Here is a 16,276-nt window from a genome sequence, read left to right as displayed (position 1 = left end):
TGTAGTCTGTGAGGCCTTTGCTTTCTTACTAGTTACAGTGGGTGAACCCTCAATGTTCTCCTTTAACAATTTTTTGTGACTAGAGAGAGCCAGGGTCATGCTGCAGTTTGATATAGAGACCATGGAATTAACTGGGGGGGGCGGGGATATGATCCTACAGCCTATATTCACATGCATAGGCCCCATGTGAGGACTGCAGGATTGAGCACCTCAGCTAACCCACTTCACCCTAACAGAAGTCAATGGGATATTCACATGTGTAAATGTTAGGGAGTATAAGTTTGTATTTGCTTTGTAAGGCTCTATCCATATTGCTTTAATTTTTTAAAGGTATATGGTTTTGGATTGTGGTATAGCATCAGGGTATTCATAGAGAGTTGAAATCCATATATATTAGTCCTTTGGTTAAGCCTCCCCCATTAATCAAAATAGTCGAAGAAGGTATGGATCATTAATTAGAGGCAATCCAGGGACTTCCCTAACATTTATGCATGGGGCTCCTCATCTACACACCTGTAGTTACTGATATCCTCTAGTAATTTATAGCAGCTCCACAAAGTAGCAGGCTTTGAAATTCTGTTTTGCCTTACTCTTAATATAGCTTTATAATCAACTGTCAGCAAACTGGAATTTAGCAGCCACTGTTGTGAAGTCAAATTCCTTTAATAAAATATTACCAAAAAAATTCAGTACCCAATACTTGTCTATTAATCATACTGCTGTATGCAAAGCTCTGCTTTGGATTTCTCTTAGGCACCAGTTGAAAGTGGGTTAGTTAATTTCTTAGTCACTTAACACTACCTTCCCTCCAGTAAAAACCAAAGTTGTTTAAATGACTGATTCCAGTGTTTGTGTATATATATATATATATATAAAAACCATATTCTCATGATTTGGCATTTTGGATATCTGCAATCTTTACCCAAGTGTTGTTGTTTATGAATATAACTTTGTAAATATTGCACTATTATACTTAAAATAAAACCATATTAAACTGCTTGTGAGTCTTTATTCCTACCACAATTAACTACTGGTGTAACTGCTCTTTAAAGGCATAATTTCAGGAATTGTTAGCCACTGTGATGGAAAAGCAGGCCATGTAAGTTGTAAAAAACACTGTTGAATCAAGTTAAGTAATTCCAATATATTAATAATATTCCTATTTTATATTGAAATCATCATAACTGGAAAGTTAGTAGCACTTTTATTTTAACAAATACTAATGTCTGAGCATTTGATACCACAGTCTCGTGTCCTTTAAACAGATTAAAATATTTAGCAAGGAAGTCTTAAGCCATTCCTGGGTAAGCAATTTAATTATCTTGTAGCTACAAAGACTTTTGCTGCAGAATTCATAGTGTACATTGTCCTGACCTCTGCACTGCTGGGAACTCAATGGCAAAGCTTTCAGGACCTGAAAGTAGATGGTGCTGAGTGCTCACAACTATCATTAAAGTCATACTATGTTGCATACAATATTGAAATTGAACGGTGAACGCAATCATTCTGACATTATTGGGCCTCTCCCCCATCAGCCTGCTTAGAGCCAAAGGTCCGCATTTCTCAAAACAATCTGTGACTGGAGTCATGGGGGGCCACATTGAGGTTATTCAGTTAGGGCAAACTGCAAAGAATGGGGCAGTCCGTTCCTAAAGCTGCTTCCATGATACCTTACTGGTTACACAGAAGCCAAAACCCAGTTTCCTTAAAAGCAGCCCAGCCTTTGGCGTCCCTCCCAGTCAGCCAAGTCAAATAACACTTCACTATCTTCATAAACTAATCTGAGAAGCTCTTCTCTCATCAGAGAAACAGCCCAGTGGTATGGAAAGTAGCACTCATTTAACAACATCCAGCAACTTAACAGGCCAAATCATCATCTATGGGTAATACCTGTATACAGCGAAAATTTTAGGTCGTAAATTGTAACTGAAATTTATCCAGGACAGAAAGCTCTTTGCCATCATGTTAAAGTCTCAGAAGATTCAGCTGTCAGCACTGAGGACTTTAGTACTAGTTTCATTCCATTTTTAAACCTTTGCTGTCATTACTCAAATATCTTTTCTCAAGCTTTCCTGGCTCTTTCAAATTTCTCTCTTGATCCCTCCTCCCCTCCGTGTTCCTTACTTGCTTTAATCCAAACTGCCTATTTTTCCTTGTAACTTTCCTCTGAAGAAGTCTAAACCAAGGATACCAGCCTAGATAAACAATTGGTCTATGCTAGCATGGCAGTTTTGATAGAGGAAGGGAAGGTCTTCTACTGTGATTGACTGAAGTGGGATTTGGAAGAGCTAGATTCAGTTACCCCATCTGCCATGTGATTCATGTGCTGTCTGGGGGGTAATCTTTCTGATGAGATTCTTCATCTCCAGGGTGGGTAACAACCCTTCCCTACCTCACAGGAGATCTGAGAGGATAAAATTTGAATTTGTCAAGTGTTACATTCCATGGGCATGAAGGCCATGTGTACAGCAGGACTTGGTCTTGGCTCATGCACTGTTCCACTTGCTCACTGAATTGTATAACCCAAGGTCAGGAGAAGCAAAGGTTCAATCATCCTTGTTAGTGCTGGAGTAGGCAAATTTAGTTCTTTCTACTTTTAGAAAAGGTTGTATCTATTCCCCTTTGACTGGTTCCCGGGGATCAGTGTAATGATCTAAACTGGAAGAGGTCTCGGTTCCCCTTTAGGTATCTTATAGAATGAGACAGTAAAACATCTTAATTTAAAAGATCCATCTGGTGTATACTACTTACCCCCACTAAATCCCACTGTAGGTTTTGAGTTCATGTCTTTACCTCTTTCCTTAGCTGTGTTTTTTACTTACAATGGTTGGCCAGAACCATGAAAGAACAGAGGCAATTTTCCCCAGACTGTTATATATGACCAGTTTAACTGATCTCAGTTTAGCATGAACAGAATCTCAAGGCTAAATTTACGCTTCAGTTACATGCACTTAACCCCCCCTTGAAGGTATTGGGAGTTATACATGAAGAACCAATGGCACAATTTGGCTTTTTACTGTATAGGGAAGCCCAATTTTTCTTTCTTCTGTTTGTTGGTTAAATTTACTCAAGAACAAAGCAGCAGACGTACACGCTGGTAATTCATCATGTCCCCATACAAAAATCAGCTGTTCAAAGAGATCTATTAAGGTGTTTCCTTTATCTCGGCAGGGTGCCAGTATAAGGTTGAGCACAACAGGGCGAGCGGGGAGTTGAATCAAAACTAAAGATGCTGTTCCTCCTCCACCATTTCTTGAGCTGCACAGAAAGGAGAGAATTCAGCCATTTAAAAGACGATCCAAAATAAATGATGAACTCCTTTTAGAACCCGTAAACATTTACTGCCAGGCTTATACATCTACCTCTGTGGGTTAATGAGAATATAAAAATGGGTAAAGGACAATTCTATCTGGCATGAATGGCAAATGAGAGTATAATCACATTTGGCTCAAGTCTGCCCTTGGCTATGCACACACAGCTCCGGCTGTAGTTAATGAAAGCTGAACCCTTATTGTTTGAGGATGGAGTTGGATGGATTTGTTTGCCAAAGGGTCAATTAAATCCTTCCAAAACATGGAGAATTTAAGCATTAAAGTAGAACTAGCAATAGATGCAAATGCTGTGTCAGTACTATGGGAAACTACCCCACCGGCCCTGCCTGAGGCCATGCCCATCAAAGCCCCGAGCCCGCCCCACTCCCACAGCCAGACGAACTCCCCAGGCTGGCCCGAACCACCCTGGCCACCGGTGGGACCAAGTTCCAGCTGAGCCCCTGCCAGCTTTAGGGAAGAGGGGCAGTGGGGTGGCAAATAGGTGGAGCCATAGCCTGGCCTTTGATACCCGCCGCCCATGGTCAGTACAACAATGAAACACCTTAGAGGCTTTCGTCAGACTAGACCGAATTATTGATATTAAAATAATGGAAAGTTTGCATCAAATGCTTTCAGGTTTCACAGTAGCAATGAGAATCTTAATGTTGTCCTAAAATGTATCTTGGAATTTGATGCAAGGCCAGAGATTTCACAGGCATCTTTTTGAATGATGTTGAAACAGCTGAACAGGATAAGACCTAGAACTATATTTGAATATATGTGTTATCCACAGCCCCTTTCTTCCCACCAGTTCCCAAAGCTGGGAATAGTTGGGTATGGAGTGAATTAGTTGGTGCTGTGGTTACAACAGGATTTCTAAAGGGAATAGAATAGTTGTGGAGAGATTCCACTCAGTCATCCTTGTTTTTAATAACAGCTTGGCCCATCAAAATAGGTGTTAGGTGACTAAACCCTGATGAGAATCTGGACCAGAGTGACTTAGGTGCATTTGCAATTTTTACCCAAAATATTTGTGTTTGTGGCCAGTGAGAGAGCTCCCGTCACCTGTGTGCCTTCTTTCCCTGTATCTCAACACTGCTGTGTCCCCTCAATCTGGCATCAGCCATCTACATGCAACTAAAACTCCCATTACCAAAGTCACCTACGAGCATTTCCTGGCCCTCATCCCCTGCACTAGTCTAATTGCCCAATCTATTTACTCTTCTCCCCATAGCTGGCCACTTCCTCCACCCTAAACTACCTAGATTCTGTGCTGTCTAATGTTCCTATCAGACGGAGTATATTAAGAAAAAATTGACTGATAATTGGAAAAAAGGGAATAAACAGCTTACCCTGAGTTCTGAGCTACTAATCTAATCTTGGCACAACAGTGAAAGGCTGGTACTCTACATCAGGGAGTGAATAGCTTTTAATAACACACTGAGTGTGAACAAAACTAACCATAGCAACAGTAAGCAAATTATGGTTGAAGAAATATTATGGGCCATCATTGTGCCCATCACAGTACCGAATAGAGGGAAAATGGTCCCTGCCCTGAAGATGCTTTCTGTCTAATCTAACTAGGAGCATTTGTGATGCATTAAATGTTATCACATGTGTATGAGATAATGACTGCTGGACGACCTCCAGGAGTTAATGGTGCAAGTGAAAAAGGCAGGAGGAAAATTGTAAAGAAGAAAAATGTAGGTCAATCAACTCACTGTAATAAGAAAGTTTGAGACAGAAGACACCACTCTGCTATTTATCTGAAATAATAAGACACTTTTCCAACCCCACATACTTGAGTCAATTCATCAAAGACTAAATTCTGCTCTTGGTTCTATTGGTCTACATCCAGAGTAAATCCATTGAAACTTATGAATGATGTGACAAGCTATTCACCAGTGTAACAGCAGAATCTGGCCCCAGGAATGTAACGAAGAGAATGCATTGGACAAAAAACAGAATCTCACAGTGTTTTGCTGGAAAGCCCCAAAAAGAGTCAGGGAACTGAAATTGTCCTAGAATGCATATTTTCTGGGTAAAGATGGATTTTCCATATGCTTTTGAGACAGCTGTTAAGGGGTGATATATTTCACCATTAACAGACTATGGGCCTGATTCACCACTTCATCATTCCAGTTTTACACTGGTATAACTCCATTTATTTCACTGAAGATACATCTGCATAAAACAGTGGTGACTCAAGCCCCTTGAGTTACAGTGAGAAAAACCTTAATCTTAGTTTACGTTAAAGCTTTGTACTTGAGAACCACAGTTTCACCATAAGATGATCATTCTTACCCTTTAGAAGGCTCTATCCCTTCCAACTACAGACTAGGGGTGGGCTTTTTGGAAACACCTATGTGATTTAGGAGGACAAATCTCATTCACTTTATGGAACTAGTGCTCCTAAATCACTTTAATAGAGCAAGATACTGAGGGTGAAAGTCGGCCCTATGCAGAGGGTAAACACAAGGTCTGGGCATCAGTTGAATCCCATTGTAGTCCTATACTGAGGATTTGAGTGGTAAATAAACCTATGCACAGAGGTGAATTACACCCCAAAATTGCAAGATGTGAAAGTTGAATAATAGTCAGATATAATTAGCAGGCCTGGGAGCCTTTCACTGAGATGTTGCCTGATCCCAAGAAGAATTTTTGATATTTTGTTCTATTTTATTCATTGCTCTTTAATGACGTATGAATGAACTAAAGAAGCAGGGACATGTTCCCAGTGTTACTGAATATTTACTTACTCTCTTCTGTGCCAATTAATCTCTGGCTGGATTTTTATGCCACAGATGTGTGTGGCACGCAATTATAATGAACAGTTAAAGAAACTATCATAAGATAGTTTGCTGTACACAAGTGGTGAATCAGAGTTTGATTCTGATCTCATGCTAGTAAAAGTCAACTGAAGAGAAGAGCAATTCTACTGAAGTGAGAGGAGAATTAGAGCTTGCCTATTCGAACATTGAAGTTCGTGGCAGACTGGGGTGTGACTTCACCCTGTACTATCACCTTTGCACGCCAACTGTCCTCGTTGACCTTGCTGATGTTCACAAAGTTCATTAGAGCGCTTTGTTCTAGTCCTCTTTGAAATGAGATTAGATCAAAGCACATTATGAACTAAATGTCCATGTAGACAAGCTCTCAGTTTGTTGGCCCAGCTTTTCAAAGGCACCTAAAGACACAGATTAGTGTGATTTTCAAAAACATCCAGGGCATTTTTAGGTGCCTAAATACCTTTAAAAATCTGGCCTATGAATTCTTACCTCTGGTGTTTTAGAGATAAATCTTCTAATGTGGCACTACAGAAGTCTCTTAAAAATACAGGCCAGTGTACGCTGGCTATTTTGTGCTGCTTCAGTGGCCAAAAGCAATAAAAAAAAAATGGCTTATCCAGCTAGTTAAAATATGTAAAGGCTGCGTTATATCACTGAAGCAGCACAAAATAGCTGGAATGTACCAATGAATCTGGTCCCCAATCTTATCATGTCTTCCATAAACACTACACTGAGCTCTCTAGAAATTCACTAAAACCCATTCTCCTACATTAGTATGGTAGTGGCCAGCGTAACATAAGGTAGGAGCACAGGAAATGTGTACCTTTTCCATGGCAACAAGGACAGACTGCATACCTCACGGCACCATGATTGCATGTGAAAACTCTCACCGCACTTTATGATAACTACCATCATCCTTAGAAATGTAGCTTTATTAGATTTTCAAAAGTCACTGAAGATACACCTAAAAGAAAACTTTGAAATTTATTTCCACTACCTCATGCTGATTGTGAGGAGCTGTTCGAAGGGATTACCTGAAAAGACCTGGAACGACATCTGGTTGGAGTCAGTCTCAAGATGCATAGAGATGCAAAAGACCTATTAAAGATATCCAGTCCATATCCCTGATAGTCTAAGAATGTTCCTACAATATATTTTCCAGTGTTTTACCCAGTATCCTTCAAAATGTCTGAAGTGATCGGGTTTCTACCACTTCCCTTGGAGACTATATCACAGCCTAATGCATCTCTCTGTCAGGAAGCCTTGCTGTATAGTCTACATTTTCCCTTTCTTAGGTCTGGTCTATACTACCCGCCTGAATCGGCGGGTAGAAATCGACCTCTCGGGGATCGATTTATCGCGTCCCGTCGGGACGCGACAATCGATCCCCAAATCGGCGCTCTAACTCCACCAGCAGAGGTGGTAGTAAGCGCCGCCGACAAAAAGCGGCAGAAGTCGATTTTGCTGCCGTCCTCACAACGGGGTAAGTCGGCTGCAATATATCGAATTCAGCTACGCTATTCACGTAGCTGAATTTGCGTATCTTAAATCGACTCCCCGCTGTAGTGTAGATGTACCCTTAGTTTCGCTCCATTATTCCTATTCATACCCTTGCACACCGCCCTAAATAACTCCTCTACAGTCTTGGTTTTATAGTCTTCCGCTGACTATTTGCTGAGTGTTCTGATGTTCCCCACTGGCACTTTTCCACTACTCATTACTTAGCCAAGCTGGGCACAGCTTCTGAAATATTGATTAATGCATCTCAAATTATTACAGCGTGCACAATCATCCTAAATTTCAGTGCTTTTGATTTAATCACATGCATTTCCCTTTCAGTAACATTTGTAGCAGGTGCATGAATAGGCTTAAGAAATCTGCAAAGACACTGTCTATACAAATGCAAACATTGTTCGTATTAGGCATTTCAGCATCCATCAGCATTTTTGGAATACAATAAGCCCACTGGTAGGACAAAGAAGCAATGAATAAAGAATGCAGACTACATACAGAAACGTTCTTCAATCCAAGTGTCCAAAAGATAAAAGTCAGTATGTGGGAAAGGTTTAGGAGTTTTTAATGAGTAAATTGGCCTGGACCAATTGACAAATATAGGATTCCTTCTGAGTCATTGCCTTCAAATACATATATTCGAAATCAGAAGAATGGAGTTAATGAAAGTGAAAAGGCAGCATGGGAAGCCTTGGAAGAGTGACCAAGTTTTTTAAAAAAGGAATCTTTAGCCTTGATAGAGAGCCCAGGGACAGAAAGAGAGCCATACAGGGACATGCCATAGGAGCAGGGCCGGCTCCAGGCACCAGCCGAGCAAGCTCGTGCTTGGGGCGGCAGATTGTACGAGGCGGCATTCAGCACAATCCTAGGGCGTCACGGCCGCTTTTTTTTTTTGTTCTGCTCCGGCCGCCCTGTAGGGGGCGGTGGTGCGGAGGAGGGGAGCGCCCTGCAGCAAGCCCAGCAGGGCAGCCCGCGTCCTTCCCTCCCCGACCATGGCACAGAGCCCTCCCTGGCTGCCCTCTTCTCTCTCTCCCTCCGCTAGCTGGGGCACCAGTGCAGGGAGTCCCCCTGCACCCTGGCTCCGGCCGCGCCGTAAGGGGTGTTTTTTTTTTTTTTTTTTTTTTTTGCTTGGGGCGGCAAAAAAGCCAGAGCCGGCCCTGCATCGGAGATGGAACACATGCAAAGATCTGCATAGCACAAATGGAAAGGTATCTGCTTAATGGGTACATAAGCACAAACAAATGGGTAAGAGAGCAAAGATAAGAAGATCTCATTGAACATGAGAAGCTAAAGTGACAATGGAAAATAGGACAGATGGCCCTGTATGATGTTCATTTCCTCTATATAGGTGTTTTCACTGGTTCTGAAGAGTTAGGGCCTGATCGCGTGAGTTGCTGCACATCTCCTGGGGCTTGTCCAGCATCTTCATCTCCCTCAACTAGGCCCCAATAGACTAAAGTACTTAACTATGCACCTAACTTTAGGCATGTGAATAGTTTAATTGACTTCACTGGGATTATCACATCTTTAAAGTTAAGCGTGGAGAGCTTTGATGGATCAGAACCAGAGTGCTCAGCACATTGTAGGACTGAGTCCTAGAACTGCACTGGATGAACAAATTATCACCTGAAATTACATAACCATCTGCAAAGAGAAATCACTAATTTACAGATGAAAACTGAGCATCAAAGATTTAGTGCAAGATGTTAATACAAACACTGGAATAGTAAAGTAAAATTGCTGAACTTACATGGCTTCGTATACTTCTTCAGAACAACATATGATATTAGCAGCAGCAGCAGCATCATACTAGATATGACAAAAACCCGTAGGTATGGACTTGACATTTCAGAAATTGCTGTGATAGAAAACATTATTTTACTAAAGCGTTCTTTTAAGACAGCAAAGTTTCTATTTTAAAAAAAAAAGAAAAACATCTCTTGTGAATACAGAAGAGAAGTACATGCAGACAAGTGGGAAATTATTGCTATATTTCCTTTAACCAAACTATAAATAATTGAATTTATGAATTGTAATGTTACTTATTTTTCCACGTAACTTCTCCTGATTAACAAGTGCTGAGCATCTATGCTCCATTCCATAAAGCTGAGCCACTTTTACCTCTAATCAATCAACATTTCAGCAAGTATATAAGCTCCAAATAAGAACTGTCCTTGCACTTCTCTATTTGTTTTAGTAGATTATTGAAATCTCCCAAGGTAAGAAATCTTCAGCTCATTAGGGAGATCAGTGCTCACAGCCATGACTCCAGTCCTTCAAACCTTCATGTATTCAAGTAACTTTACACATTGAACTCAATGATACTATTCACATGTGTAGAGTTACTCACAGGCGCATGTGCTTGCAGAATTGAGGCCTATATCAATTCTTATTTTCTCCAAAGAAGAAGTTAACCTCTAGAGGACTGTTCTGCAATTTCACTTAGCATTTCAAAAAAGACATCGGTGCTGAGTGGGAAATTAATCCTCCATAGAATATGCTGCTATAGAGCAGTACAAAACATTAATTTAGAACTCTTTCCCTTTGCAATGTCTATTTTGGGGAAGATTTTACAAGGCACAAGGCACAGGTAAGCACCGGGCTTCCATTGACTTTCAAAATCTCCCCTAACATGGTATGTTCTTGGGGCAGAGTCCTGTCTGGTTCTATGTCTGTACAATACCTATTACACTGAATTAAGAATAAATAATAAGAAGTAATCTTTCTGCATCTCTGAGCTATTCTGCACTGTATACTGCTCCCTATTCACAGTCAGAATTCCCACCAGAAAAGACCCAATGGTGATCTGAACTAGTCTTTAAAACAAGGTACTGAAGCCAAAATATCAAAATGTTCAGCTTGTTTTCTATCATATTTTTTATCTTACACCCATATTTCCTATTAGACACAGGTGACCGTAGTGAGTAGATTGTACCACCTAAGGTGGTCATAATGCACAGTACCCATTTACCTTTACCAGACTGGGTCAGGGTGAGGTTTTTCACAACAGGCATTTTCAGTGTAGAGTGATTCACTTGGCAGAAAAACTGGGCAAATTCATTCCAGTCATGTTTGGAAACAACAAGGTTACTTATATAGGAATAAGACCCGTTGCTATTGTGGAACAGAGAGTCATTCCTTGTTGAGTTAGTGAGCAACTGGCTGTCCTTACTCCAGGAGAGCTGGATGTCTCCAGGATAGAAGTCCCAAGCAAGGCAAGTTAACGTGGTCTCCTTGTCAATGGATGAAGAAGAGGCCAAAAAAACCTCAACCACTGGAAGAGCTGAAAGAGAGGGAAGAAAGCTAGTCACTGCTCGCTGTAACTCTTTACCTGAACAATGCCCCATAGCTGCTACTGGTCACTGTGAAATTGGGACATTGCAGGATAGCCCAGGGCTGGGTCACATAAATCAGTGGGGTTCCAGTGGCCTGGCTCAAGGGTCAGAGCGCTGCCACCTCTTCCTCCTCAACAGCCCTACCAGCGAGAGCAGCTCAGTCCGAGGGATGGGAGTGGGGGAAATAGGTCACGTGCACAGAACTGGTGTCTGTGTTTATGGGGAGCACCAGGGAACGAGGTGTTACCTGTTAAACAGGAGCTGAGGGAGACTTTGATGCACCCCCACAAGGACTATGATAAACGGGAAGCCATCCCAGTAATCACATTGGCTCAGATTGTCACTACAGAGCTTAGTTGTCACAAAGCAGCCCACAATCCACAGCAGTGAACATCACACAAGCATTTTAACTAGGGTGACCAGATAGCAAGTATGAAAAATCGGGACGGGAGTCGGGGGGGTAATAGGAGCCCATATAAAATAAAGCCCCAAATATCAGGACTTTCCCTATAAAATCGGGACATCTGGTCACCCTAATTTCAACCTGTCCTTTCACCCACTTATCAGAGCACTGCAGCGTTTAGGATATGTGGAACACAGGGAATTCCCAACTCACCTGACACTGTGAGGGAAAAGTGCAACTGGCTTAACATTCTCACAGGAGGGGGAAGTGTCTTGTCCAAGGTGCAGTTGTAAACACCAGACTGTTTGACAGAGACTCTCTCCATAACAACATAAAACTCTTTTGTCGGTTTATTGTATTCTAGGTTTATATGGTCTGTGCAATTTATGTTCCAAATGGTGGAATTTCCAAGCTGTATGTAACATAGCTCAGCAGAACTGCCATTTTTTCTCAGAGTTATAGCGAGCCCTTCCGTTTCGTTGATGTTCTGCGCACAGACTGCTTTCACCGTTTCACCCTGTAACGCTGAGATCATCTTTGAACTCAGTGCAATGGATGTGGTTTGGATCATTGGCCCTAAATGGGAAAGGAAAATGGAACAGATGAGTTACACGATTGTTGTTTGTTATTATCATCATCACTGTTATTCATTATTTGTATCACACTAGAATCACTTTCACTCTATACATCTGAAGAAGTGAGGTTTTTACCCACGAAAGCTTATGCCCAAATAAATCTGTTAGTCTTTAAGGTGCCACCAGACTCCTTGTTGTTTTTGTAGATACAGACTAACACGGCTACCCTCTGATACTAGAATCTAGAGCAGGGGTGGACAAACTTTTTGGCCCGAGGGCACATCTAGGTATGGAAATTGTATGGCGTGCCATGAATGCTTACAAAACAGGCGGTTGGGGTGCGGGAGGGGGTGAGGGCTCTGTCTGGGGGTGCGGGCTGTGGGGTAGGGCCAAAAATGAGGAGTTCAGAGTGCGGGAGGGGGCTCCGGGTTGGGGATGCAGGAGGGAGCTCCAGGCTGTGACCAAGGGGTTCAGAGGGCGGGAGGGGGATCAGGGTGTGGGGTGCAGGAGGGGGTCAGAGGTGCAGACTCCAGGTGGTGCTTACCTCAAGCAGCTCCCGGAAGCAGTGGCATGTCCCCCTCCAGCTCCTATGCAGAGGGGCAGCCATGTGGCTCTGTGTGCTGCCCCATCCACAGGCGCCACCCCTGCAGCTCTCATTGGCTGTGGTTCCAGGCCAATGGGAGCTGCGGGGGCGGTGCTTGGGGCAGGGGCAGTGTGTGGAGCCCTCTGGCTGACCCTACGCATAGTAGCCAGAGGGGGGACATGCCACTGCTTCCAGGAGCCGCGTGAAGCCATGGCATGCGCAGAACGGGGCAACCCCCGCTCCCCGTCTGTAGCGCCAGAGCCAGGCAAGCCCCGGACCCTGCTCCCTGGCGGGAGTTCGAGGACCAGATTAAAATGTCTGGAGGACCGGATGCGGCCCCTGGGCCGTAGTTTGCCCACACCTGATTTAGAGTCTTCAGTCAATATCAGGACTCCGCTGTGGTAAGCACTGTACAAACATGTAGTAAGAGAGACTCTCTGCCCCAAACAGCTTACTGTCTAAATAGATCTTATGCTTCAAGTAGAGAAGTCAGACAAATGACAGACAGGCAAGAAGAGAAACAACCTTCCCAAGCAGGGGCGGCTCCAGGCACCAGTGCAGCAAGTGCATGCCTGGGGCGGCAAGCCACGGGGGGTAGCCTGCCGGTCACTGTGAGGGCGGCGGTCAGGCTGCCTTCGGCGGCATACCTGCGGAAGGTCTGCCGGTCCCGCGGATTCGGCGACGGGGACACCAAAGGCGCGGCACCGGCGGACCTCCTGCAGGCATGCCGCCGAATCGGCATGACCAGCGGACTGCCGCCGAAAGCTGCCTGACTGCCGTGCTTGGGGTGGCAAAAAACATAGAGCCGCCCCTGTTCCCAAGATACATATCTTGTTAGTTACATTTGCTATGTAGTTCTCTGAAATAGTCCTCTACCCCATCCCTCAATCCAGGTTCCTCAGCCAGCAATATCCACCATTACAACCCAATGTGTCTCTTCCACCCTACTCACCTCACACAAATAGTTATATATGTGTGTGCTGGAGGGGAGGAGAAAAGGAGGAACCAGTCTGATTGTGTATTAGTTACTGAAAGCCATTCTGCTAGTCTTGATGGTAGCTCTGCCCAGTCACCAACACGCCTATGGAGCGGGAAGTAGGGAGACACCTACTTCTGCTCTGGGATCTCCCTGGGTCAGGAGAAGTAAGATTGCAGTGGCATTGTCCTGGCAGAGCTTAGTTCTTATATTCACATCCTACCTAAAACTATGTGAGCCTAGGCCCAACATGGTTTGCATGTCCAATCCCCTGACGAATGATGAGAGGCTCATTAAGTCTAGTTCACTGAAGAGAGAAAGCACATGAGGAAACTATTCCATGAAAATGCGCGAGCACTGATGAGGAAGAGGTACTCCTGTCTCCAGGGCCGGCTCCAGCTTTTTGGCTGCCCCAAGTGGCAAAGAGAAAGAAAGAAAAAACAAGCAAAAAAAAGCCACAATCAGCGGCACTTCAGTGGCTGCTCTACTGCGCCGCTTCATTCTTCGGCGACAATTCAGTGGCCGGTCCGTCCCTCCAAGAGGGACTGAAGAACCCGCCGCTGAATTGCTGCCGAAGACCCGGACGTGCCGCCCCTTCCCATTGGCTGCCCCAAGCACCTGCTTCCTACACTGGTGCCTGGAGCCGGCCCTGCCTGTCTCAGGATTGACCACGCTACTTCGTTTGAATTGCTACAAACAACACAGATGCTGTGATGACTTGCAGGCCTGACCACCCACTTCTGTGAGAAAACAAGCGGAAAGGAAATCTCCGAGTGGCTGAAGAATTTATTAATTAAATTCTCTTATGCAGTGAAATCCAGTTTTGCTCTTGGGAAGCAGGGGCACACACACACACACACACACACACTTTGGAGTTGGTCCCCAAATCAGGGATAAGGGAGGCCAGGGCCATTTGCACAGGGCCCTTTGCTGGGTTTGGGCCCTCAGCATTATCTCCTCCTATTGCTTCCTGGCAGAGCAGCGCCAAGGTTCAGTCTTTGTGTTTTCTGTGTATTTCCAAGCATACATGTGGTCATCATCAAATAATATATAATGATAACTCAAATGAAGTGATCAGCAAATTTTAAGACTATAAAAAGGATTCAACCTTCTGTCAGTCAAATTGTTAAGAAAAGTAGGAGTGGAGCATGTTGCCAACTCTCCTGATATTTGGGGCTTTAAAAAAACAAAAAATCACTAATGGCTGGAAGCAAGAGATTTCATGAGACTTTCAGCTTTCATTTTTTTAAAATGAGTTCTAGCCCTCATGGCTGTGGAGAAAAACCTGAAAAAGTGCAGCTCAGAAACCAGAAGGCAAAAAAACAAAAAACAAAAAAACCCCAAACCACCATAAAATGTATTGTTTTTTTAAAAAATCCTGCATTTTTAAGCTAGTCCCATGACTGTTTGGTGTCTGACCTGTGATGTTTGAAAGCTTGAGGTTGGCAATATTGAGAATTACAGTTTGGTCATGATTTTAACAGGCAAAATCACTTCCTCTATATCACGTCTTGTCTTTTCTTGCCTGCGAAATGCAGTGCTAACTGACTTCTGCAGGGCCGGCTCCAGGCACCAGCCGAGCAAGCTCGTGCTTGGGGCGGCAGATTGTACGAGGCGGCATTCGGCATGATCGTAGGGCGGCACTGCCGCTTTTTTTTTGTTTTTGTTCCGCTCTGGCCGCCCTGTAGGGGGCGGTGGTGCGGAGGAGGGAAGCGCCCTGCAGCAAGCCCGGCAGGGCAGCCCGCATCCTTCCCTCCCAGCCGACCGCGGCGCGGAGCCCTCCTGGCAGGCGGCTCGGCGGTTGGGGCCGCTGACAGCACCCCACTGAAGCCCTGGCTGCCCCCTTCTCTCTCTCCCCCCGCTCTCTCCCCCGCTAGCTGGGGCACCAGTGCAGGGAGTCCCCCTGCACCCTGGCTCCGGCCACGCCGCAAGTGGTTTTTTTTTTTTTTTTTGCTTGGTGCGGCAAAAAAGCCAGAGCCAGCCCTGGACTTCTGTTTATCAAGATAAGCTGTGGTGTAATGTACTATTTAAACTTTTATTTGTCTGTTTATCCACTGTAAAATCTGACCTTATCTAGATGCATGTACTCATATTGTGTAACATTAAATGCACTGTCCTCTCTCTTCAGAGAAAGGCTATTGCTTGCCCTCATTCCCAAGGAATGTAAAGCAGAGTGTAAGAAACTGGCAGTTGCTGGTCTGAGATAAAAAGTGTTGGACCTGAAGTGTTGTCAACTCTTACAATTTTATCAGAAGTCTCATAGTATTTGATATATCTTCCTAAAGCCCCAGCTCCTAGAGTCATGTGATTATGTGAGATTCTTGGTTTTTATTAAAAAAAAAAAAAAAAAAGTTTCTTTGCACAGGGTTGAGGAGAAACACTTGAAAATATTACCCCTAAAAGCTAGTAGGCTGTCTAATAGCAGAAGACAAATAAAAAGATACAAATGTTATTTTTAAAATCTCATGATTTTGGGTGGGAGCTTGACTCACGATTTTTGAATGCTTGGGATTGGAATTGTGGGTTTAATTTCAAGTCAGAGGAGGGAAATCAGGGAAAGTGAGAATGAGATGATAAAGGAAAAATGTTTGCATGTCAAATTAGTGTGTTCATAGGCTTAACTGCCCAACAGATTAAAATGCAACTAAGTAGAGATGGGCCACAACAAGAACTTTTCACCAGAACTCTCCTGAGGCTTTAGATGATGTAGAATATGGACCCAAATCTCACCTGGTCTGAGATTTATTTTTTGCAAAGCCAACATACAGCCTCAGTGCTAATCTCTACCTAGA

General features: G+C 43.7%; 1 gene segment (V, D, J or C); it reads right to left on the bottom strand.

Moving 5' to 3' along the window:
• Window positions 1-3,180: 3,180 nt before the first annotated feature.
• On the bottom strand, window positions 3,181-12,080 carry LOC128830558 (hereditary hemochromatosis protein homolog). The segment is given in 4 exon segments: window positions 3,181-3,258; window positions 9,363-9,470; window positions 10,584-10,895; window positions 11,564-12,080. Coding segments are annotated over 4 exon segments (813 nt in total).
• Window positions 12,081-16,276: the final 4,196 nt, after the last annotated feature.

Source organism: Malaclemys terrapin, chromosome 1, assembly GCF_027887155.1.
Source record: "Malaclemys terrapin pileata isolate rMalTer1 chromosome 1, rMalTer1.hap1, whole genome shotgun sequence".
NCBI classification, from domain to species: domain Eukaryota; kingdom Metazoa; phylum Chordata; order Testudines; family Emydidae; genus Malaclemys; species Malaclemys terrapin.
The sequence above is the reverse complement of the archived record's forward strand: the minus strand, read 5'-3'. Positions and strand labels throughout refer to the sequence as shown.